At 39.6% G+C, this 26,612-nt stretch overlaps 1 protein-coding gene across 1 annotated transcript in view; it reads left to right on the top strand.

The window, feature by feature from the left end:
- Window positions 1-26,612, top strand: part of diaph2 (diaphanous-related formin 2) — a 357,023-nt gene that overhangs the window by 75,339 nt on the left and 255,072 nt on the right. The window contains exon 6 of the mRNA XM_013908245.1: window positions 21,773-21,912. Within this exon, the coding sequence (XP_013763699.1) occupies window positions 21,773-21,912 (140 nt within the window). The remainder of the gene's footprint in view (window positions 1-21,772; window positions 21,913-26,612) is intronic.

The raw sequence follows: 26,612 nt of genomic DNA on the forward strand, positions 1-26,612 counted from the left end.
TCCTCTTGCTTGTTGGATAATGATAGCTTTTTAGCTAAAGCACACATCGAACTCACCGCTCCCATAATTCTTAGAAACTCTTAAAGAGCTTCACACCTCAGTGCCCGTGTGCATTTGTTGTATTTTACCAAACAGGGCCAATTGTGTGCATTTACAATGCGATAAACCTCATTATGTCTGCCCACTAACCAGTTGCGCATTATCTGGAATGGTTTATGGGGCTTATACAGGCCAATTTACCACAGCGCTCGGTTCCATTGTTGGTCCATGAATGTGATGCTTGTCTTAGCCTGACTGAGCTAATGTTACTCCTGCTTAGAATGAGGATGCTCTCTTCCTTTTCACTCTTTGTATTTAGGCGATTAAACCCCGGGGATTTTGCATCCACAGTGGGACATTATTGCCGTCACTGGTGCATGGCAAGTTGAATGCACCTTTTTGCATGTTAATCATTCAAGTCCTGCACTTCCGTGTGTTAGGAGAAATATCCCATTAAGTAACTTAAAAATCCGAGCGAAAGCTACTGTTTATTTTAGACACAAATGTTTATGGAAGTTAAAAATTTCCATGCTTGCAAAGTTTGTTATGCTTTTATTTGAGGATCCCAAGTTTAAAAAATGAAATTTCTCAAGATATTGGGTTTGTATTTTCAGAGAAATCTGAGCATTAGAAAGACATTTTTATTTTCTTAAAATGAAGTCATGAAGTCACAACTTAGTCTCCTTTTCTGATTACTGATCAGTTTAATCATCATGTGCAGTTTGCCTTGACCTGGAACTAAAATGTTGTCTCAAACACAAAGATACAATGCAATTTCTGCATTCCTTCAGTCGCTCTAATTGATGTCTAGTCAATATATATTTCAAAAATCAGTGTTCTGTGACCTGACATTTTCTGCCTACACATACTGACATGTTCAAACAACATCGCTGCTTCGTGGAACCCACTAGTTCAGCTTTTTTTGTGGTCAGAAAGAACAGATGCAACATTACAAAACATCAAGTTAGCTTGTATATATCATTATTTCTTCTAATAAGAATTTGAATATTAACAAGTAAATACATAAAAGTAGTTGCTGTTACTTGCTGTGCCTCTTGTACCACATGTGGAGAGAAGTGAGAAGAGAGGCTGTTTATTTCAGTAATAACAGTAATACACTGTACTAATCTGTCCTCCTGTGCGAAAATAAGTACATCTTTATCTTTTGAATGCTTTGGTTAATGTATTAGTTAACTATTTTATTTTATTTTTTAACAAAGATGGAAATGAAGCTGAAAAAGAGTAGAATGCATGCTGGTATTGTTATTCTAGCAGATCTGTGATAAATCACCCACATGCACGAATCATACATCAATAATAGCCTAATTTTATGCATGATCAGTGGTGAAGACTCAGAAAAATTCAATTGCATGAAAAACATTGTCAATATTTTGGAGACACAAAATCATTTTTACTAGGGAAATCATATTTTACTAATAGGGGACAAACTAATTGTGGTTTACCTGCAAATAACAACTTTCTGACGTGGCATGCCTGATCATTCGTAGAAAAAACATAAAAAAAGAAGAAGAAACTACTTTCCGTGTCACAGTTTACCCCTACTGACTGTCTATAACAGAGCAGGGTAGTGAAAAGTTAGATCTGTAAAAGTCACATTAAGGGTTTCTCGATAAACCCACATATCATGATATCAACACAAATAGTCCTCAAATTATAGTACTCGTGTTTTCACTGATGAAAACATTTGATAATCTAGTGTCCCTGTTTACAGCAGCAATGACAACTGAACCCGTATTCTTGTTTATCTGTCTGCCCTGTTCCCACCGCTCCTAACATCCCTCCAAACAAAAATTCCATTATTGTGACAACTCTCTGAGGTGTTTGTGGAGGCAGTGACAGGCAAGTCATACTCACTCGCCACATTTCTCTTGAAACCTAATCTCAAACATGGCCTTGTTCACCCACTGATAGGCAGATAAAGGTGGAAAAGGCTGCCGATACACTTGCTGTCACCAGCTCCGCCTGGAATATGTCTTCTCTCATTAATATTGACTCTGCGCTTTGGTTTTATAGTATCTTGCAAGTGACCCATGAAAGATGAACTGGAGGCAGGCCTCGACGCTCAGTAGCCGATGATTGCGGCAGGAACGTCATCGCTACACCAGCTAACGTTAGCTCTAAATGGTGTTGCTCCACATAAAGTCGTGTGTATAGGCAGAAGAACTCAGGGGCAATTTAATATTTGTGGGTATTGATCGCAGACCCTGTAATGTAATTTCACCATCCTTTTTCCTCTTAGCAAATATTGGGGTTAAAAGGGGACCGTCACCCATCGTAAATCCTCTTCCGTTTCCCATCTGTTTCCTCTTCATAGCGCGCTCTCTCTTTCTGAATATCTTTTCCTCTCCCTGTTGCCCATTGGGCAAGGGCCCAGAGGAGTAGAGTTCTTTGGCTGATGGAATTTTATAGTTAGCTTTTTGGCAGACTCCTTCATTTCAATTCTATCCTTGTCACTCTTCTGGCGGCCCAGAAAGCTGTCTGTATGGAAAAATCATAAAATCCTGTCTCTGTCACCAGGCAAATTTAGATAACTAATTTTCAGATCAAATTATAAATCTTTTAACTTGGCTGCCTGTCTGACTGACTGGCTGGCAGAGAGTAGCCCACTGAGCAGAAGTTTGAGCAATCTTTGCCTACTCATCATTCCCTTGGAGGAGGCATATCAGTCTGTAGTGGCTGGCAGGGGTAGTGGGACCAGACAGAGTTACGGTCAGCTAAACCAAATGGAATGAAATGAATCAGTGAGTGATTCTCGGGCAAGTAATATGTTCATGTTCTATTACACACTGACATGATTCGAAGTCAGATACCAGGAAGTCGTGCTACTCATCTGGAATGTTGTTGAAATCATGCTGCGTGTGTATCACAAGTGACACCACTGGAGGAGAAACTACCACGGCGTCCTTGTATAGTCAACTAAATCCAAGCACACACACACAAAACAATAAGAAAAAACTACAATTCCACTGTTTTGGGTTAAATATAGATCTTGAGCTGAGTGCTACACATGCAAATACAGCTCAGCTGTTCATTTATCTGTGTGTAGTTGCAGATATCAGCTGGTAAAATCTTTTAGACCTGTTATGTCTTTACAATATTACCCTGGATTTGTCATCATTTCTGGAAAAGCACTTTCATGTTGTTGTCTAGTGTAAGATACCACTGTAGGACTCGGTAGATAACAAACTTGAGACAATTACTTTATTCACATTTACTTTTTCTTTTTCTCTTTTTTTGTTGTGTTGTAACTCAAGCACACCCCTTTCTTTTGCAGAAGTGCACCTTCACCCCTGCTTAAAAGATCAAACTCACTTACTGTTTAGTGTTGCTGGTATAAAAATTGAACAAAAAAGAGAGCCTTAGGTCAACAACATATATCTAGAGGAAGTAAAACTCTGAAGTTTTCCATCTGCGACTCTGTGGGAGTTTTATTAACGGTTGCCTTTGTCTTGAATTTGCTCTTAGAATGTCTCACCCACTTCCAGCAGCACGTGGCTCTTGGCAATCAGCCTCAGCTCTCTGTTACTTTCCTCATACCTGCCGTGTAGGTCCATGAGGCATGCAAATCTGCTGGCACAGTGGTGCCGTGGTGTCGGATCTATTGAGATAGGCTTTATGGTTAATATCACCTGCTGGTCAGGGCCTTATTCCTGTACTGCATAAAACTGCTTCCTCCACTACCCAGTCAAGTGCTCATGCACATCTATAACTTTCACTCAAAATTTCCATTGAAAAGACTACCTAGACTGTCTCTTAATTTGTCACTGTACATAACACTATGTCAGTAGTATTATGCTGCTGCTGACAAGCTGTAATCACTGATAAAATGTTGGCCAGTATTGTTTTTTCTGTGTGATCACAAATTAAATAAATAAAATAATTTTTGTTCTATTTAAAGGAAGAAAAATTCCCTTAGAAAAAAAAAAGAGAAAATGATGCCTTGAATTTAAGTAGCTCTTTTTTTGCTAAGTTAATAAATTATTGTGTTAAATAATCGAGATTACAGTATAATTTCTTTCATAGCCAAGCACCTGCACCTTATTGCTTTATTGTAGAAAATCCTAGTTCACTAGGACTGAAAATGAAACCCTTTTACTTTCACTGAAGTCTCCTTATGTTGCCATCCACCATACCTCACCCTTTTTTTCCTCTTCTCATGCTCCGTTGCCTGGTTCGCTCGTATAACATACAGCATGTAATACTTGAAGTCATTCAAGCAGGTTTTTTTTCTTGATGATGCTGTGTGTGGCGGTACTACCATATAAAGCTTTTTAGATGAACTGTCTTTGGAATGGCAATAGGTTTATCCACGAAAAAAAAATACATCACACACGCACATGTGCGGAAGGAATTTCTGCCTGCCTCCGCTTTGAAGCCGCCATGCTAGAGCTGCCTGTGCGTTACTAAATCCCATTCTTAAAGAGCGCTTTACCCCCCACGTTTGAGAGGCCCTTGGCATTGGCAGAGAACACACACAAAGGCGCATGCACAAACACAATCTGCATGCCTGATGCAATGTTCAGTCACTTGAGCAAACAGACACATTATGGTACATGAAACAGCACTGCAGTGTGCTCTTATTAGTGAAATGGTACTTACACACTTGCTCAGTTCCTCTTCATAGGTCATTTACTGTATACAACACTGGAAGGGGCAGTTTAAGTTTGATTTGCTACATTGCTGAACTATTGTGAGTATTGCCTCATTTTGATTTTTTCTTTCCTTTTCCTATTGCTCTTCGAAGACCTATGTATGACAGCAGGAGCTTTCCCGATGAAGGTCCGTCTAAAGCTAAGGTTTTGAGAGAGAAAAGATGACGATCAGAGAGAGAAGGGTACAGGGGGATAGATGAAGGGATGAAGGAAGGCTGTGGCCCCGTGAGGCACCTGGAGCTGTGGTGTTACTGAGAAATATGGTGTGTGTGTATCTGAAATCCTACTGGATAGCCTTTGGCACAGTCTGCCGTGTTTGTTACATGCAGTCCTTATGTGAAAAATCACCTTCACCCACTGGAGGAAGCCCGATCTCTGGTGCCAAAGCTTTTTCAGCATAGTTTTCCTGTTGCATAAGAAAAGAAAAGTTCAAATGGAAGTTGCAGTAGCAATTCAGAGATCTGAACTGGATACATTTGGAAGGAAAATGTATCCTGCATGTGTTTGGCATGCATATCGTCCTGATCCTGATCTTCATGTTTGAACTCAGTATTTCTGAGCCGTCTACATTTTTTTTCTCCATAGGTTTGCTCGCATTACCATGTCTTCCAGGCACAGCTAACGTCTCCTGGTACTGAACCTTTAGACTTTGATATTTTCAGTAGCCTCCCCCACCTCCCAGTATCTTGCTAACCCCTTGTTGGTAGAGTGGAATTTGAATAAACTAAGAGAAAGCAGTCTCTCCGTGTGTTCTGTTATATTTCAGCATGAACACACCCTGGGCAGCATCTTTAACCATAGTACTCCTCTGTGACCTGCCGGGATCAACAGGGAGGAGTGCAGAGATGGAACGAAGGCACGGAGGAAGAGATGTCATTACCAGGCTGTACTCCAGGGTTTAGCAGTTCACTGCAAAGGTTAACTGGTCTCACTGCTTGATATTAGTCGGCATGGCTATCATTTCCCAGGATATTTTTGGCATCCTGATATTCTCAGTGGTCTTCTTTCAATTGTCATTCAAAAGGTGGCCAATGGAGGCGACCCGCTGTGCTGAATCGAGTAGTGAAGAAGTTCCATATGCACCCATCTGTTGATGTCTATTCTTATGAGACTCTGATATCTTCATTTCCTTCTTAACACAAGAGATCACTTGTGAGTGGCTGCAGAAAAAAAAAGCAAGGGTCTCTTTTGAGGGAATAGGTCTAGAAATAATATTACATTCTTACAGCAATAATAATAAAACTCTCCATCTTTCTTTTATGACTCTGCAGTAAGTGAGTTGTTTCTGCATCTCAGTACTGAATAGAGAATAGGCAGGGAAGGCAGCACACAAAGCAGAGAGGCAGGGGCACTGGTCTTTGATGAATGTCTCTATCTCCAGGCATTAGGTGTTCTATTTTTCATAGCCGGCCCTTCGGCCATGCTGGAGCGCTTGGGCCTCACATGCGCATTTGTGCAAGGTGCCACAATCCTGAGAGGTAGTGACTAATCCAGGCCTTCTACCTGGGGACGAAAGTGGCTGCTACCAGCACAGCCGAAAGGTCACACCTGTCAGACGTGGGGGAAAAACAGGCCAAAAAAGGAAGGCGGTACTGTAGTGGTCTCTGCTTGAGAAGCTACAGTGTCTTCAACGTGTCTCGAGTTCACCTTGCAGACACATGTCCAACAGATGCACTGACCAAGATGGAAATACTGTGTGCATATGACAAGGCTGTTACCTATTCTCTTACTTCATAACAGAGTCTTACTGGGTATGTTTTTCTTTTCTTTTTGGACAGGTGAAGTTTTTTAATAATTAAACCAAGGTTGAAGTTTGTGTTCACTGTTCAGGGATTTCGTTTTAATATCTCTGTAATAAATCATTTGCTAATTGATTTGTGTTTACTATAGATGTGCAAGTTAGCAGTGGATGCAGATATCATTTTGATTAAATGTCTGATTTGTATATCGAGACCACACATTTGCTGCCAGATAAAGACATGCAAGCTCTCTTCTAACTAAAGCTTTGGAATCCACTTTCTGCTTTTTGAATGTAGTGTTGCAGTGTTGACATTTAACCAATGTTCTTGGCGCATGGGAGACGCCATTGCACCTCACCATCAGCTAGGCAGCATGCCATGCTTGGGACATCAGCCTCAATTCAACAGGCAAATTAATCTTGCTTTGTTGGAGTAGTCAAGCCCAGCCTAGGAGAGAGTTCGTTTAGCTGCTACTCTGCTGATGCAAGTGCTTTCTCTCGAGTTTAGAGTCTTCATTTATGGGCTGTTAAAGATCTCTCCATCTGTTATTAGGCAGGACCTGAACACAGATGCTTTGATGAATAGGTGTTTCTACTGCTATTGAATGGGCTGCAGACTCTCAATGGAGACAAAGTAATAGCGTGGATATCAGAAGAAGTAGTTTTTGTTTCCTGAGTCTTCAGTGTAAATTTGCAAAGTTTCCAGTCTTACTTGATTACCGTGGGAGGGGGCTAGGTTTGGGATGTAAGTGGAGGAAATCAGAGTGGAACTGCATTGCTTTTGCTTTCTCTGCAAATTTATTTTGATATATTTTCTATTTACATGCACACAAACATCAATTCAAAGACCCAACGCCGAGCGCACACACACATTCACATTCACCTTCTCCACACATAGTTGTTGTGTTCCACTTTCAGTACAGATCCTCTCTCTCACCCTTATCTGTTAGCTGTGCTGTCTGTGTGATGAGAAGATAATCTCTCAGTATGGGTTTTTCATGGGAAGATATTTCATAGATCATGTTTTTCTTCTGATGGGGTAGCACCAGACAATTTGAAATCCTATTTATCTAGCTAACAGGGAAGGGGAGAGGAAATGTATCTGTGGTTATTAGAGATGATACAACCCCAATGCAGACATGAGAGGGAGATCAAAGCTGAATCCGATGTACCCAACCCACTGCTTCGAGGTTTGGAAAATGCCGAGCTTTTTTCTTGCTTTGTCAGTTTGAGTGCATGTGTTATTTTCGGTGTTTTGTTTTCTTTTGCTTGGTTTTTTTTTTGGTGTGTACATTCCTGTGTTTACCTGGTCAGAGCTCAGTCTGTTCCCATTTAAAATCCGTCCAAGTTTAGGGTCAGCACTGCAAACACAAACATTAACACAAATACAAACACACTTGCATACCTCCCACTCTGCTTCTGGCAAGGCCCATCTCCATTCTCCTAGGACTGTCATTGTCATAAATCATGCTTGTCCCCTCCATCATAATCTGCCCGCTGAACCTGTGTAGGGATTGGACATCATTAATGTCCCTGCCAAATCATTTTTACCTGTGCCCAGTTTTTTGTCCCATTCATTCTGCCTATTTTCTCCCTCTCTTTTATTTATTGCACATTCTTGAAAGTTTGTTCTCAGGTTGGAGAAATGACTAGAAAATGACGGTCTGTGGGTTTTGTGTGCTTTGCTGATAAGAATGCAGAATATTTCAGTAGCAGAGATTACGCACGGGTATGCATGTGTTAAGTTAATCAAGATAAGACCCATCAACCTTTACTTAGTACAAGCTGCATAAAACATAGTACATCCTTATTTCTCATCCAGAGTTAGGGAGTGAGATGGAGGCCCCCACTTTGTATATGCAATTAGGATTTTATTGTGTAAACTTTTTCTTTTGTTTCACACAAGCTGTGTAGATGAATGTGGGCAAGTCTATAGCACCAGTAAAGCACAAGACTGTGAACTTTGGGTGATCCAGAGGTTTGGATCACCAGTCTGGCACCCATCAGTAGCAGAAGCGTAGGGCTAAGGCCAAGCCGGCAGAGCTTGATTAATTTCACACAGTGACAAAGACACAAAAGGCCAACAGCAGGCGGTAAAAGGCCAAAGCAAAACTACACTCACTAACATGAGAGAAACTAAGCTGGAACCCGGCAGTCTGCACTGTTACACATACCTCAGCAAATACAGTAATACAACATTTCATCGTCTCTGGTCTCTGCCTATGTGTGTGTGTACTATTGCTGGATTACAGAGTGACCCTTTGTGAGTCAGCATACATGCCCGAGTGTATTAGAAATATTTATTATCATTCTTTAAGCTCTATATAAACTTCTCAGGTCCAAATCATGTGAGGTAAAACAATGCTCTGTGGCTTGTCTGGTTCTTATTGCTTGCTTTGTAGCGCTCTATTAGCTTTCAGGCTTAGTCATGCATCCTCATAATGGCTAGACACCTTAAACCCACTTCTCTCTCCGGATGAATGTTTTGCTGATGATCTGTTGCCTCACGTTGTGTCTACACACATAATCTCTTGCAACTTTTGAAGTCAACAAAAGGTAATTGAAGTGTTGTTTATTCTTAGAACTGGGGTTGTTATTCAGCTGAATCTCCTCGGAAAGCATTGGAGAAAAGATGAATATCACACTAACGTGGACCTTTTGCCCCCATATTGTGCTTGTCCGATGTATGATTTATCGAGATTAGTCCCTTATGGAGAGGATCATCGAAAAAGGACAGAGGTGTGTTAAACAGGTCACACATTGGAAACCAGCATCAGTGCTCCTTCTCATTTATTAATAGTGTCAGCGTTGTTTCTCTTCCTTCAGACTTTTTTTGGAGTCCTTTTCCAAACTTTTAGTCAGTAGTTGCAGCTCTTGGCTTCACACCCGAGGTCCCAGAGCTAGATACAAGAGCACAAAGTACAGAGTTCATTAGGCCTTCACATTGCAATCAATGCAGCAGAGACAACAGTGAAAACCTAAATTAGATCCTGTGTGACTTTAGCTGCTTAACTGCTCAGTTGTTAACCCCATCCGCCACAACAGTGGGAGCACATGAGTGGGAAACAAATGACAAGAAGGCTTATTGCATCTTTCAAGGTTTTTTCTTCCTGTCATTATTTGACACTTTATGTAACTGTGGAAATTTGTCCACTTTGTCACCTCATCTACATGCAAAATACCCCGCGTCTTCGTGCTTTCGGGAAACTTTTGGGACAATATTGAGCCACCTGCTGACCTTGAATTGATTGGTGAGTGGTTGGAGTGTAGTACATTATCTTGAAAGCAGTGTGGGTGAGTCACTGCAAGGGCTTATTTTTAGTTTGAGCTAATGGAGAAAAAAATCCATAAGTCTCTGTAATGATCTTATTGATGGAATTTCAACTCACAAAACCCAGTCCATCAGTTGTCTTTTATCCATTTCATCACCTTTTGTTAACATTCGCTCAGTAGCTGGACAACTTAGGCGGATTAGGGAAAAAAGCTCACAAGCACATATAATGCATTGCAATGAGAATGTAAATGGATCAAGCACATCATTTCTTGCTAATTCAAGTAAAACTGTGCAGAAGCTTCTAGCTGTAATGTTTATTAGCAAGTTTAGGTCCAGTCACAGTTTTTCCAGATTTTTCCAATAGTTTTTACATTACTCAAAAACAGATTTAGAATTTTTAGATTTTATGAAATGCAAATATTGTGTATCTAATTATATTTTGGACTGGTAGATGTGGCACTTGTGGTACTATGAGGCCATTGTCCAAAAGGAAGAAACCTGCAAAGCCAAATGCTCTTTTAGCCATCAAACAATTCCCTTATTATGATAAATAATGCGAAGACTTAAACAGGTATCATCCAGATAATGTAGAAAAGACTAAATAACATGTTGATATCTGAGTTTATTCTCACATTTTGCTTGTTTTTCATGTAAAAAGAAATCACGTCTTTCGTGTACTACAGTGCTACAAGTAGATGCGCAACTTAAGACTGCCCTCTCTGGCTAGTATGTATTCAATTTTACTCCCTCTACTTTTCTCACTCTCTTCTACCTGACTTTCAGTGAGCTGGCTGACATCTGCTCCTATCTTCATAGAAGTGTCATTGAAATTCAGTGCAGGCGTGAGCCCTGCAAAGCACAGGGAGAACTGCTTAGGGGAATATTCTGCACCACACACAAACATAACCCAACAAACGTACGCGTGCAAACACGGGCTCTCAAGCATGCACACACTATTGTGTGAGCAGAACCATATTAATGTAAGTGCGCATACACACAAGAACACACAGACATGCAAAAAAAAAAAAAAGCTCAAAATTTGTGTTACAAGCTTTCCAGCGGTCCTACTTGTCAGGCATTAATTAACTGTGGCGTCAGTGGCCTTTAGTTAATTATAAAAAAATAAATAAAAAAATTCAAAAAGCAGTGCTGTGTTTTTTAAAAAAAGGAGAGAGAGCTGAAGTTAACTGAGTAAAATTTGGGTACATTTTTGAAACGAACGCCCACTGTGCATATGGCTGTGTATATATGTGCATTGGGATGTTAAAGTTGTTACAGTACAGCTACAGAAAATCAATAGGCTAAGGCCAAAGTTCTGATCGAAGGAGTTACAGACATTAAGGTTCCAGGACCTAAAACAGAGGATCATGTAGGCGCTCCAAAACCATACCCGTTTCTGTAGCCATAAACTTCCCACTAATTCCCCAGTGGGGGAAGTTATGTTACAGCCTTCACAATTACTTGCACCAATTCAAACGGTTAACAAAGAACACAATTTATTTGGAGACTGCACAGACAGTAAGGACCACACTGGTGTGAGCTTAAATCAAAGTAATTAAACTTTAAAAGAAATTAAACTAAAAACTATTAAATCATCATCATATCATCCATATGATGATATCTGACCAAAGCATGGTGTATGGTATAAGAGTTGCATCACGTGTATGTACAGGAGTGTGCAAGGCATCTTCTTTTGACAGTAGTTTAAGGTATAAAGTGTAAGTAAATGGTTCTTGCAAAAATACAAAAAATACAAAATTACATGATCGGGCATGTGCGCATTTTTTCCTTTATTGACAAATTTTTTTAATTGAGCTCTTAAGTGTGTAATTTATTCGCTTTAAATATGAAGATTGCTCTGTGCTTGAGTTTTCCCCCTGATCGTGTTTCATTGATTTCTTTTTCTTATTCACATGCAGACATTTAAATTTCATCTTCAAGTTTCCACAGTTCAAAAGGTTACAGTGGTTCACTCGCTTGCTATTATTTGCATAGACTTTTAATGAGTAGTTTCTGGATTTTCCTTTTCATTTAGCCAGTAGTACACTTTGGTTTGAGTTTAACTGATGATCACTGCTTTGCCCCCTGGTGTCAAGTGATGATTAGGAATCCAGCGTTCCTCAACAGAATATTTTTGGGCAACATTTCGCTTCAGTTACCGTAGATGAAAGTTGTCATATTGCAGGTCAAATTTGAGCTTCAGGTGAAAGCCCAGAGTTTGCTGACGTCACTTATTTTTCACCCTCACCTTGTTTGTATCAGGAGCACAGCCAGCAGGATCGACATACTCGGTGCTTGTGTGTGGTTTCTCCAAAACCTGAGCTGTCTGGTGTGGGTCAAGCTAAGGGTAAAAGTGTGAAAGACAAAGGAAGGAGGTGAGCCACTTAAAAAGGTGAACGCAGTCACCCTTGTTACTATAGCAAAGGTCAAGGTGGAAGTCTCAAAAATAGGTTAGCCTACACCAAAGACTTCTAGTTTAACTTTGGCAAAGTTTATGTGGTGAAAGGTTGCAACATAAGTGCTACAGGATGGAAACTTCATAATTGTTGTTGCAGCAGCACCTTCAAAGAAACTCCCCTGCAACAAAAACCCCGCCAGAAACCACAAAAACCCCACACATAGAGCTTTCGATAAATGATTTTATTATTTGTGATATAGTTCCTGGTAGAAACCTTTCATTCACGTGTGCCTATTCCTATATGGTGTGCTGATATCTAAAGATATGTCAGGGTTTTTCTGTAAGCATCAGAGCATCTTGTTTGGAAAATAAAGGCTCGTATATAAAAAAAAGTCCTTTCTTTAATAATAATGGAAAAACTCTAGAGCTCTAATATAAATGTGTATTCAGCTCTATGGTTGAATGGTTTAATGTATATACATTTTTTATATCTGACCTTTCAGTGTATTCATAGAAAGCAAGCCCTACCTCATAAAAATATAGAAGCAGCAAACCATAAGTAATTGAATTACTTTGCCAAACTATTGTGGGCATCTTTGTGTTAAAGGAAAAAAAGAGGGGGTGGAGTTATTGTTGCTTCTGCCTTTGTGGGCTCATCCTCTAGACTAGGGCTGGGCCATATGATACCGTTCACGGTAATACCGGTGTAATGTTGGGCAACGATAGGAAAATGAAATATCACGATAGAATATGGGTAAAACGCGCATGCGCAGTGCTTTTGTTTTCATACGCACATGGCGGCGACGCAGAATGAGAAGGGCGAAAGTGGATCGTTGAATGAAACGATGAACCAGAACTGGTTTGTAAAAATGCTGCAGCTTCACTGGTGTGGAACTGGTTTAGCTTTGGTCCGTCAGACACACAACAAAGCACTATTTTTGGTAGCGCATGCTAGCGGGCCGTCGTTATTACCGTGTTGTTTGGAAAATACGGCGCACTTAAAATCAATCCTTTGATTTCTCTGAAAGTCGACAGAGCCCCTTATAATCCCGTGTGCCTTATGTATGAACTCTGTGTTTACTGACCTCGAGACGATTTTATTTACACGGCGCTGGAAAATCTGTCAAATGTTTCAGTACGACTTTGCTCAGCTACGAAGCCACACCACTCGATGGATTGTCGGGGCATTACGGCTATCGTAGGCGGAGCCTCGCGGAGTGATACGTGCTGTGCTTCAACATAATGTTACTGCATTGTGTGTGTATAACCTCTTTTTAAGTTTTGTGGATATTATACATGGTTGTGCTGAGGATATGTCGGCCAGTTTCCACTGGAAATGCCCTTTGGTTAAACTGTCAGCGAGGAATTTGCATTTGCACTGTTACATTTTTATAGAACTTTAATGCAAAAACAGCTGCTTGTTTAACTGAAAATACATTGATTTTTTTTTTAACTAATAAAGTTGTGGAGTTGTAAAGTATTTTGTCTCGTGTCAATTATATCGTCAGTTACATCGTTACCGCACATTTTCAAATGTATATCGTGATAAATATTTCTGGTCATATCGCCCTGCTCTACTCTAGACTGTGGTGATCAGCACAGAAATGCAGAAACACCTCGATGCCTTGGCCACAGACCAGAGTTTAATAAATAAACTCTGCAATGCTTTTTTTAACCAACCCAATACTGCATTGTTGCTTTTTTCTTCTTGTGTTTTCTGTTTCTTCTCAGTCTGCTACTGTTTTGTATTGAGCCTCAATGTGAACTTGTCTTGTCTGGACACAAAGATATTAGACACAAAGACAAGCTATTGACTTGATTATTGAAAGAATGTTGTAGGCCTAATTGTGTCCGTGTTATCACCAGGTTGTAGTTGCCCAGACGTAGGAGAATAAAGCTGTCTGATTTTGTTTTCTGACCACAACAGGCAGAAGATGGAGAGTGAAAATAAATAAAAGAGGAGAAAAGCCCCTGGTGTGTACAGATAAACACATATTTCTTTGTAGCTTTTACCCACGTTTCAAAAAACACCTGACTTTGGATGGAGTAAGATAGCAAGGGAAAAGAATAAATATGGGAAGAGGAAAAAAAAGGCAGAATTGTAGATGGACGATGAGAGGAAGAGATGAAATACTTGGCCACATGGTCTGGGGGGAAATCCCCCACTGTGCTGGGAGCCCTGCGCCCTGGTGGCTAGATGAAATGTCTTATCTGTCGGCACCAGAACTCTGTCCTTTAAGTAGGGCTAGGGAAAAGTCATTGTCCAGCCAACCAGCATCTCAACTGATCCGTGTTCCTGTTGACCTTTACTGTGACTGCTGTCACACTCACATGCCAAACTTTAGATTGTGTTAAATGTTGAATTTCTCATTTATTAAGTGCAGAATCTTCCACACTGGTCACTTTGCGATTGTTTTATTAGAACTTATTTTCTTTGGCGGTTGAGTCATCAGCATTATTCATAGGTCATGTTTATATTATAAGAAAAAAGGTGAGACATGAGACGCTTTTTCTACCTGTCGGTAGACTGTGTATCCATCCTTGTGGTATCTTTTCTCTATAACTAATACAACTAATTTATCAACTCCTAATGAACAGGAAATTAAGTTATAACATAGCTGTCGTGCTGCTTCATATGCACTAATTGCTCAGATTCTATCTTTATTATTGTATTATTTTTACATAGAGCAGTAGGATGTGCTAGTAATTTTCATTTATTAGACATAAAGAAGCACTAATAGTTTTTTCCCTCTCTTTCTTTCTTTGTTTTTTGTGATTGATGTCTTGATTTTTGGAGGTTAGAGTGGGGACCATATGCTTTATTATGTTTTGATTTATTACACCCCAAAAATGTGGTATGAATACCACAGCCTGCCCTGGTCCACTTCAGAATAGCCTTAATGTGTAACACAGTTATTCTGCATTTCTTTAAAATAATCTCACGCACCCATATTGTAAATGTATTTGTATTTGTATAGCGCTTTTACTAGTCCCCCAAAGCGCTTTACACACCCAGTCACACACTGGTGGAGGCAAGCTACAGTTGTAGCCTGGGGCAGACTGACAGAAGCGAGGCTGCCACCAGTAGGCGGTAGGTGAAGCGTCTTGCCCAAGGACACAACGACCGAGACTGTCCGAGCCGGGGCTCGAACCGGCAACCTTCCGATTACAAGACGAACTGCCAACTCTTGAGCCACGATCGCCCTGTTGTACATTTTGCTTATCTGCTACTGTGGGAACTTTAAAGCGCTCTTTGTGGGAATGTTCTGAAGTGTTCTCGTTTTGGTGCAAAGCAATGCACATCCTGTCAGTGCTGACAAATACTAATTTTACTGTCGATCTGTTGATTCAGTATTACATCTTCTATTAGATGACTCCAGGTTTTCAATAATAGCGAAAAATTATGATTGCCAGGCATAACCGCTGCCAAAACACTGGTGGTTCAGAGGTGGCTTCCACCACATGACCTGTCAGTGAAACACTTGTTATGCATCTTGTTGGATCTTTTGTAGCTTGAATCATCCTCAGCTAGAGTTCATCATGCGAAACCCTCAACTTTCCAAAATGGCTAAATGGAATTAGATATATTTATATGTATTTATTCTTTCTTTACTTTATTCTTTGTAACTCCTTGGTTTGTTGTGGGTTTCATCGTCTTGTGTTATTTTGTGGTCATGGCTGCATCATGATGTGTCAGTAGGGTGAGTGTGGTTGGATGGGAATGGGCGATGAGTGGTTAATAGTAAGGGGTAAAGATTGCATTGAAAAAATACTCCCACAATCTTTGGCAACAAATTGAATGATAATCTGTTCTTGTCAAAGATATTTGACAATATGAACTCCATAGGCTACTTTGTGAACTTATCTTGTAGTGATCGTTAAAAATCGATTATCATTTTGGACATTGCATCCACGCTTTAAATTCTTATTTCATCCAGTTTTGCCTTTTGAAAAGTCCTCACATTTCAAACTAATCATCTTCTTCTCCTGTCCTTCCTCCTTGCATCTTTTGAATCTTTCTTTGTTTCTGACAAGGAGGTTATCACACATTAAGCGTTTGTCTTCAAACGCACCAACTGTAACAGTAGCTGGCAGACAGATTGTGTGCCAGCCTGTAGAAAAGTAATCTACATTTGAAATTACCTGTCACTTCAAAAAAAAAAAAGGCAGCTCCATTTATGTTCTTCCCTTCTGTGGCACTAGATAGATGCTAAAGTACCATGACCGCAACTTTATTGATATCTGCACGCATGAACGCATGGCAGGCATGTGTTTAACGTGTGCAGGTGCGTCCACGGGGTGACATTACTTTCTGATTTGTTGAGTGTGTATCTCTGTGGCACCAGCTGGCAAAATCTCCAGGCTGTAGCACATGAAAAATGAACTTGCTTTGATATTATTATGTATTAACGTGGCTATCAGATTTAATCCTTCCTTAATCAAAGGTGTCAGAATGCTCTAAGCCCTGGTTATGAGGGCCAAAGATCAGTTCACAAAATGATGATAATGCTGTTAAAAGGAAATAATGAAGAGTATACGATAGACTTATGTTGGAAGTATGTCGATTTCTTTCTAAACAGTAAAAGAAGTAGTATTTGAAGAAGTCTCCAAACATGATTTTCTTAAGGTTTTTGTGTGATTGTACCATCATCGTCCTTTTATCTAAATAACAGCTGTTCCAGTTAGGTAAGAGCATGTGTACTTCTCCCAGGTTGTTTTGGTAGATGGTATTTTTATGAAATTTCATAATACATATTTTAGTTCATCAAATCATCAGAAACGCCAGAAAAAGACATCATTTTTGTCAAATAAGGTAACAAAGGCATTGCCTTTGTACAGAATGATCAAGCTTACTGCCGCATGCCGTCACCCCCAAAGGCCCATTCTGAGCCATACACAAAACCCTGTTGTGCATATGTGCATATGTGTGAGAAAGATAGAGAGGTCGCGCAGCAGACTGAATGACAGAGGCATGTCTGGCCTGGAAGCTATCTCCTAGCACTAACTTCCAGGCGAGACATGTTACTGCTTATGTGGTTTTCCAGTAAGCTGACAAAGAAGCTGAATAATGTATCTATCAGTCTGCCTGAGTGTGTTGAGCACTGGGCACTGAAGAAGCTGCCAGCTTGTTATAAGCTCATTACAGGTGAAGATGACATGTGGAGGTGCAGGCGCCTTGGCATTGTCTCCCTGCCCTGCCCTCGATAGAAGGCACTGCACTCAGTCACTCCCCGTGGCATACAGAAAGGTAGACAGAGGTGATAGAGGAGGAGGGAATGAGCCTCAATGCTCCCCTAACCCCCCAAAATGAAATTGACAGGCTCGGTGAAGTAATTGCTCCCAGCACTATTTTCTTTGGCAGGAAATACTGTTATCGACAAATAGGGGATTCAATAAGCGGCAGGAGATGAGGCTCTAGGCTGTGGTCAAAAGGCTGTGTCTGTCCTCTACTGTAGAGGTGTTCTATCTTTCTGCCCTGCCCTTTCTCCCCGTACTCTCTTTTTGTATCTCTTCCCTAGTTTTTCTTATCACCCTCATACCCCCTGCTTCTTTGACTTTTCATGTCTTACTGCTGCATCACACACCATCTCCCATCCCTCCATTGCTTCCTTTCTGTACGGACTGTTTTTGACAGTTTTGTGCTGTTGACCATTTTTTGAGAACCTGATGGGAGGAAAACTCTATTACCCAGTAGTCAGCAGGTAATCCCCCCTCCTGCTCCTCAGATTGTTTCTCTGCTGCCAGTATGGGAGTGTAATGTTGATATTATCCCAAAGGATTCTATTGATTTGGGCTAGGGTCATGAAAAAACAGTTTATGGTCAGTGTCTTTGGTTTCCAGAGGTCAGAGCCTGTGGTGAAACCAGAGCTCTAGTATTTCTGGATATAGCGGTATGCTTGCTGGGAACTATTGAGGGGTAAGAAGATTAATAAAAAGTGGGTGATGCACTTGCCTCTCACTGCCCAATGCTGAGGAAGTATTTTTCTGCAAATCGTGTCTCTTAATCAGTTGTATCCAAAAATAAAACGCCAGTTTAAGCAGCATTACATTTATATATTTTTTCCCTCTAACAGTATGCGGTGGTTTTTCCTGCAATGTTTTGATAAACTTTTATATTATTATGGCTTTGATTACTTTGCTCAAAAGTGGAGGTATTTAAGGATGTCACATCTGTGAAAGTCTGAATTTGTCAAATAAACTTTTTCTCAAGTTTGTAAGAGTTTCTTATCAAAACTGTTCAGTTACTGAATCATGATATGGTGAAGCTGGAAGCCTCTGAATTTGAATCTGGTCTTGCTTACTATCCTCTGGATAATCTATGTATATCTATATCTATCTATATCTATATACTCCTGCTGTAAAAAGACTTATGGTCAGTTGTATTGCTTGTTATTCCAAATTGCCTATGGAGGAAAGGTAAAGAACTTAAGGGCGTAAACAAGGGTGCTGTATAAATGTGTGAAAAGGTGAATGTGGCTTAATGCTTTCAGTGATCAGTAAGACTAGAAAAGCAGTTTGTAAATGCCAGTCCATTCCTTTCCATTTCATCAAGCTCTACAACAACCAACATCAAGCTTTTGCCAATTTGCAGGTATTTGGTCTTCAGATTTAGGTGAAGTGCACTAATGTGATTTTAACACTCACCAGGCATTATTTTCCAAACTTTACTGAGCAAAGTTCTGACATGACCTCTCCACTATCTACCCAACTGAGCTGCTTTAGCTTTTGTTGTTGTCAAAACTGAATCGCTGCAGACAGCAGTGTGTTTTCAACACTCTGTCCTTCTGTACAGAAACAAAAGGTTTGGTTTTCGGACTGCTGTGATTCTGCTTTTTCAGGGGATAAGCAGCATATTACACCAACTCTCATCAATGCTCATTCTGATAATCTAAATCTAATTATTTTTCTTCTACTTTTTTAGGGGAAGTAGCTTTTAAATAGCTTATATGCTGCTTGTGCATGCTTAGCATGATTGGATCTGACACTTAATGGTAATGCACCATCTTAATCAATAGTTTTAATGACTTAGGTCCATTTACTATGGAAGATCCTTGTCCAGGCTGTATTGGGTAATGAATACTCTAGATCCAGTCTTTTTCTTATCTACTTGATAGAGAAAAATACATCTTTGAGGCTCAGCAGAAAAGTAAGTATTTTCAATTAATGAACACTTAAGCGTACCAGTAAAGGCAGTATGTCTAGTAGCTCATCGGTCAAGTTCCTTTTCAGATAGAGTCGAGATCAAGACATAAACATCTTAACTGGTATGGATCAATTGTTATTTCATCTAAAATAAAAGCCTAAATGTAACATTTGGAATTAAAAAGGTACTCAGACACTCAACCACAGCTCGGTGATACAGTGGTTGGACTGGTGCCTCACAGCCAGAAGGTTCTGCATTTGAAGTGAATTGTAGTAGTTTGTATGTTCTTGCTGTGCCTATTTGAACACGTCAGGACCCCATCTGATGTTATTTTTCATTTTTTAGCTTTTTAAAAGAGTAAAAGTAGAAACAGCTAACCGCTGTCCCTAAATAATAATTTGTTACCATGTCTAAATTAACTGATTCATATCACGATATTAATTCAGAGTGCTTTTTATCAGCTACTCTTTTAGGGATACACTGTGGCTTCTGAATATTTTTAGTGAAACAATGAAGATTATTACATTGTGATTGAAAATGCTAATTACTTGAACTCTGTGCATATCAAATTTAATAAAGAGTCATTAAATTATAAGTCTAACAACACGCGCACGCGGATGCACACTGAGTTATTGAGTTAAAGCTTCATCGAGTTAGACACAAATGATATGAACTTCTCTTTGAGAACTGATTTCAAAAACATAAGCTCTACCACTCAAGGATTAAAAATACATATGTTCTTTGAAGTACCTTAACTGCCAGGAAAGTGTAATTGTTATGTAATTTCTATGAAACAGTTTTACATCACTGTCAGGCTTCAACCTTGAAATCTATTTCAAGGTTTGTATTTCTCATTTCGCCTCGTTGAGAGTTTGGAGTATCTGTCTCTCTACTCCAAATTGAATAAAAATCTATTACATTTTGCATTTCTATATATGTGGTTTTATCATTTGCTTCTTACAGTTACTATTGTAGCTTTTCTCTGGCTGTCAACATTTTAGAATTTTTAAGGAAAGAGGCGTATGGTTGTTAATGTTTGCAAGATTTAGATTCCAGAGTATAATTACCGATTATACTGTATATAGAAGTTTTAATACTTAAGCTAATGATAAGTCATATTTTCAGTCACAAAGACAGAGTCACACAGGAGAGTTGATTATTTTTTAAAGAAAAATAAGAGATTAACAGTACAAAAGAAGAATGGTTCATGCATTTGAACAAAAAAACCCAAAACTTTTCTTTTTCAACTGGAATTTGTAGATCCATCATTAATATTCTTACAGCCGATACAGTATATAAGCTACGATGTGTGATTACATTTCTTCTGGTAATGAAATGAAATTGCTTTTGGCAGGAATCACTCAAGTAATTTACAGAATGTGATTTAGCATTTTCCGGAATCTAATACATATGAGAGATTCTGTGCCATTATTCGGTCAATCAGTCTGTGAGCTCAGTTTACACTGAAAGCTCAGAATCAGCGGTAGCTTGCTGTTCTTAGACTGCATCTGGTTTTTGCAACAAAAAATGTGCTCCTTTCATGTTCACTGTGCATTGCAGGAGATCAGCAAGCTTCTCTTTTCTCTAGATAAATGAGTTAGCTTATTACTTCCCAAACTGGCTATTAGCACAGCTCACATTGTAGGAAACCAGCAATCCAGGGATGAACACAGCGGATATGATTTTGCCTCCGAGTCTGGTGTAGGCATACATTCTGCATTGTCTCTTCATGTGATTTGTATGGTACCTTGGTCATATTAACAATGAAAACAGAGCAACTGAAATTGGTAAATTAAATTAGTTTGCGGAGCGCGCACTACAAGTAGAAGCAGGGTTAGTGTTGTATTCTTCAGTTTGCATGTGGAGCTTTTTCATTTATAGTCCAGTTTTTCATTGATCGCTGTAGTCCAATATATAGTGCAAAGTTAACTCCACTGTGTGCTTAGACAGTGAATGTAAAGCGAGTGTCAGTGTGTTTCACTGTTGTGCTGAAAATGTGTGTATCGCTGCCAATAGATGCCAATAGTCTCATTGTGTAAGTATCAGTGTAGCAACAGATCCCTGTGGAGATTAAACACAAGAATCCATTTACTTCAAGCAGGAGTGGCTGCAGAGAGCATGTGCAGCCTGTTTTTGGCTCTCTGTCAGTACAGTCCATCATTAGAGTCTTGGCTGACTAGGAAAGGGAAAGTGGCTGGTGCAGCTTCTCCTTCTTCTAAAACATAGATGTCCGAGCCAAATGTTATTATTATAATTATCATGTAATAAAAAGATTTTAATGTGAAAAAGTAAAAAGTAAAAAAAAAAGCCCACATACTCATATTACTACATACAACACACTGATAAAAGGCATTTTTGATTAACACCAACAAATTCTTCTTTTTATTTTATTGACCTGCAGTTTTTCATTCGCTTCTGTGTATTTAGGGAGATATTGTTCCAAAAGTTGAGTTATAGTATGGTCTGCTGATCTCTAATAACTGTGCCACTGATACTTTGTTTGCAGGGTGGACTGAGGAACAGTAAGCATGAGTGTACCCTTTCTTCCCAAGAATACGTCCATGAACTGCGTTCTGGCATCACAGAAGAAAAGCTGCTCAATTGCCTGGAATCCCTCCGAGTGTCTCTCACTAGTAACCCTGTCAGGTTAGTAAATGAAGCTTTTGTCACATTCTGCCAACTGTCTTGTTCTCGGGCAAAAATCTGAATGATAAGGAACCCCACCCCCACAAAAAACAACATTTCTAAAAGAGTTTTTATTATTGGAAACACATTTTTGCTGTGAAGGATTGCTGTTCTGATGGTTTTAGCTATTACTGTCCCCACACATTATGCACTCTCTCCACAGTTTTCCCTCTAGTCCTTATATATATATATATAAAAAACATATAGATCTTTAAAAGCATCATTTTAACTCATGTAGTTCATTCATCATGTGGTTTTTAAGATCTTATTCTTCTGTTCTTTCTATTCTACTTCCTGTATTTTCCCACACAGTCTGTGCATTTGTAGTCCAGTTTGTTTTGTTAATGGAAACTCAAAAAGCAAGCTTTTGCTAATGAGCACATCTGGCTATAATTAACAAAAGCAAACATAAAAGGGGACTTTTTCTTTAATCCTGTGTGAACCTGTATCACTTGTTTGCTTTTCTTTTGGGTCATTTGTTACAAGGCTTTCCCCCCTAGCCATTTCTATAGTAGGTAACTAAATTCTACCATCTCTCCTGTAAACGAGATCTTCAATCATAATTTAGTCTCACTGGTGCAATACACACTTAGGCTTAGTGACAGCAGATTGCCTAAATTATTTATCATCCCACTGTTCAGGAGCCGTTTCCTAATGTGAATCAATGAGTGGTGCAAGTAAATGGTCACTGTATAAGTGGAAGCATTTTTATGTTGACCCTGCATACAGAGAACAGACCTGGCAGCATAGCCTCAGAGGAGCTTTTATCTAATCTGTGTGCTACTACTGGCATTACTGCTCCATCCCTGCATTAACCAGTTTGAAAGCAAAGGCAATATAGTTACATGCTATTGCTCAAATTGTGCACAACAGCTGCTCAATACAGCCAGTTATATACAGAAATGGACACATTGACAGCAATTCTCTTCTTCCACATCAAACTTGGGAGATTAAGGAATTCACCTGAAATGCATTTGAATTTTTACGCACAAGAATATTCAGGTGGCTAAAAAGATTATGTGACACATGCACACTGTCATGTACTAACATATAACCGTTTGAGCTTAAAACAAATGCAAGTCCTTATATAATATGTAACGACATGAATTAATAGCTAAGTAATTATCCCTAGAGTGATTGCATTCTGTGGAGTCGCTGCCCGAAATCTGCAGCAAGCTGTAGGGAGTCAGCCTTTCCACTTAGAAAGGCCAACTGGTGCCTAGGGGTTCTAACTGAGGCCAGGCTTGCCCTGTGGGTGTTTTTAAAACGGCTGAACCTTTGACCAGCTTATGAGTGACCCGTGCTTTATGAAAAACTTGCCTCCCACGGATGACTAGACCTACCCAGGGACTCATCTTTGGATGGTGATTCTGGGCAGGACTGTGCAAGTGTTGTCCCCTGCCTGTCTTTACAGCTCTTATTATTTTACTCTTGAAGCATGAATAAGGTTTCCTCTAATTAATATGTACTTAATTGTTATGGATCACAACACACAGGAACTGTGCATTTCACTCACACTATGTTAATGTAACCTTTGGTATAGTTTGATTGCATGTTAGCATATAATGGAAATAACCATGAAGTCTGTTCATGCTTGATTTTTAGTTGCACCTCAGAATAATGATGCACTTGACTGCTTTTAAATATGTGTATTTTAATAAATTATTTAACTGTTATTTATATATGGTACTTGTACTTCACAGTACAACTAAACAGTACAAACAGAAAGGAATACAACAAAAATGTATTGCTTCACAAAAACTCTGGGAAAGTGTCAACAATCCAGATTATCTTTTCGCATTTAAAAGCAACTTGACGTCTTCAATGTTTGCATCTTTTTAGCATCTTTTACGCCCAAAGTAGGGAGTGCATGTCAGTATTTAGGCCATGCCTGATAGAAAAAGCTTTTTTGTTGTTGTTTAGATTTGCTTCTTTTTTGTACCTCTCAAATATAAATATGAATTAAGAGCTCCCACAACCACTAAATTGGTTGTGGCAGATCCCACTTATCCAGCCCATACTCAGTGTTGTACTCAGTGTTGTGATCTCAAACATCAATGGTGCAGCATCTCCTCCTCTGATCCTGAGCTCTGGGCAAGCAAGCGTGCTGATAACCATAAAGGAGCCAAAATGAAAATGAGGAGAACGTTTGATATTAGCCCTTTTTTTAAGAAGGCTCAAAATAAAAACAACTGGTGACCAACTAGGTAATTTTTAGGATGTTTTTTGTTGTCATTTGAGATAACGTAGCCTCAATAACATATTTGAGCCTTTTATAATTACGTAAATCATCTGCTAATAGTTTAATCTTTGAATGTTTTGAACATGAGAGGAACATGAGCTGTTTCATACCGCAATTAAAAGTAATTAATTCATCATTGTCAATGGCATGTCACCAATCATTGACGAACTTAAAGCAAATATTGGTGTATAAGAAACTGAAAAATAAAGAAACAAAAAGACTTTCTGTGAGGCAAATGCCTCCCAGTCTGTCTCCTTACTTACTTCCTGTAGATTTCAAACGTCATTTTGCATTTATGACAGATAAATGATCATTTTAAATGACAACAAACCGACCCAAACTTTGTTTCTTTTAACATAAATACAAATGCAAAAACGAGATAGAAGTCTCCCCATCAAAGTGTAGTTGTTCTTCACTGTCAGTGCTTACTATTGCTTTTTGTTTTTCCTCTGATGTTTGGGGAGGCTGCTAATTTGCTCCCAGAGGCCTGTGTTTGTCTAATAGTTTAATTGGCTAGGCTGCGCACCTGTTTGGCAGCACAGGTGGCCACAGGGCCATTGTGCTGAGGGCCTTATCTCCCAGGCAGTCCCACACAGGTGTGTGGCATGCAGCCTTTGCAGATCCACCCACAGATGGCATTGCCTGGAGCATCCAGTGCCTTCTCTGTTTCCACTCTTTTTCTTCAACTGCCATGTTTTGCACTTCTCTTTCTGTCAAAATTTCCCCAGCTAATTATTTATCCTCTACTTCATTCTCCCCCTTTTAATTTTGTCATTTGGATACTTGCTTCTTAATTTAGAAATGTCAGATTGACTAGCCACTTTTCATTAATTTCGTAATCCACTGATGTGAAGAGAGATGCCAACTTACAGAAAATTACCACCCCGTTATTTTCTCATTTAGAGAGGAAAGAAATCCTGCCGCGTTTCAACCCAACTTTTCCCACTCATGTCACTGCTTCTTTGTCTGTTTTACCACATGCGGAGACATTGATATGATTGAGATAGTTCTACATTATTAATATAGCAGTCGACTGACACTTTTTAAAAATTTGCCAGTACAGCAAATACTCTTCTTTCATATGTTTAGATTTTTTGCATCTGGTAGTTTCAGTGTTCATGACCTAATCCTAACTGCTGCTCTGTTAATATACTTTTAAATAGAAAAGAGGAGAGGGGGTTTAAGTGGTTATCAGCACAAAAGCACAAAAGCACATTTTCACTGTCCAGGCCTTTTACTTCTCTCAGTCTTGCCTTCGGCATTACACCGTGACTTTGCTGAATCCCTACAGCTACCTCCATATTAGATCTGCTGGCCCTCAGATCCCTAAGACATATTTAACCAAAATTGAACCGGGCTCCTAACTTTTCATTATGTGAAATCTTCACGGTACAAGTCGAACATTTTATCTAGAGCATTTTCTTGCGGGCTCTTTTTGTGGAGGCGGGAGACATTTGCTGACACTAGAGCTTCTCTCTGTGTCTGTATACTCAGGGTGTGGGTTGTTGTGATGATCTTGCTGCTCTGCCACACTGGGTGTTTTTGAGTCTGAATCAGTTTCACCAGCTTTTCCCTGGTGAATGCTTGTGGTTGCATGGAACGGTAGTAATGGGCTTTTTATGGGCTGGGGAGTTGCAATGCCTGCTGACATAAAGTTGCTCATCCTGTTGGCTGTCTGTCCTACTGCCCAGCATGATTAAGCAATGAACAACACACTGAGAAAAACTGACATCTCTGCCAAGGACATCTCGGTGCTCTGCATATACTTTATGGTCAAAAACCATGAAACATTACTGCTTAAGCCATGTCTACTATTTCATATATATTTAGATATTTTGAAACATTTTGTCAAATTTCACCTGCAAAAATATATCAATATACTTGAGCTTGTTTACATTTTACATTTCTGGCAAAAACTCACACAAAGTCAATTATAAGGTGTCAAAAAAGCCGCTCCCTTGGCATAAAAGTTTAAATGTAATAGCACTAACTGGGACTCTACATGCCTGAGTCTTACTCCCTCGGCCTTTTCTGTTTGCTTCATGTACAACGGCCAATTAACGCCAGCACCCAGAAGCACATCCATCTGTCCCTCTGCTGTTGTGGCTATTGAAACAAATGTGAGCATCTAAACAGCTCACAGGTTGTGTATACCCCCTCGACAGCGTAGGCCTGAAATCTCGTCTGGCACAAGTACAAAGTGTGAATAGTGGCCCTCGATAAGACTGCTATGAGTTAACACAGCACTGCACTGATGAATGATTCTTGTGTGAGAATTCAGACACAGTAGACATCAATGAGATAGCTCTGTCAGACACAGATTCTTCACAGAGATGAATAACTGTTTCAACTCTTGTCATTTTTGATGTGGAAATATGGCAGTGAATCATCCATAATTAATCCTCTGTATCCACTTTGT

Source organism: Pundamilia nyererei, unplaced genomic scaffold (assembly GCF_000239375.1).
Source record: "Pundamilia nyererei isolate P.nyererei 1_Seehausen unplaced genomic scaffold, PunNye1.0 scaffold00008, whole genome shotgun sequence".
NCBI classification, from domain to species: Eukaryota; Metazoa; Chordata; class Actinopteri; order Cichliformes; family Cichlidae; genus Pundamilia; species Pundamilia nyererei.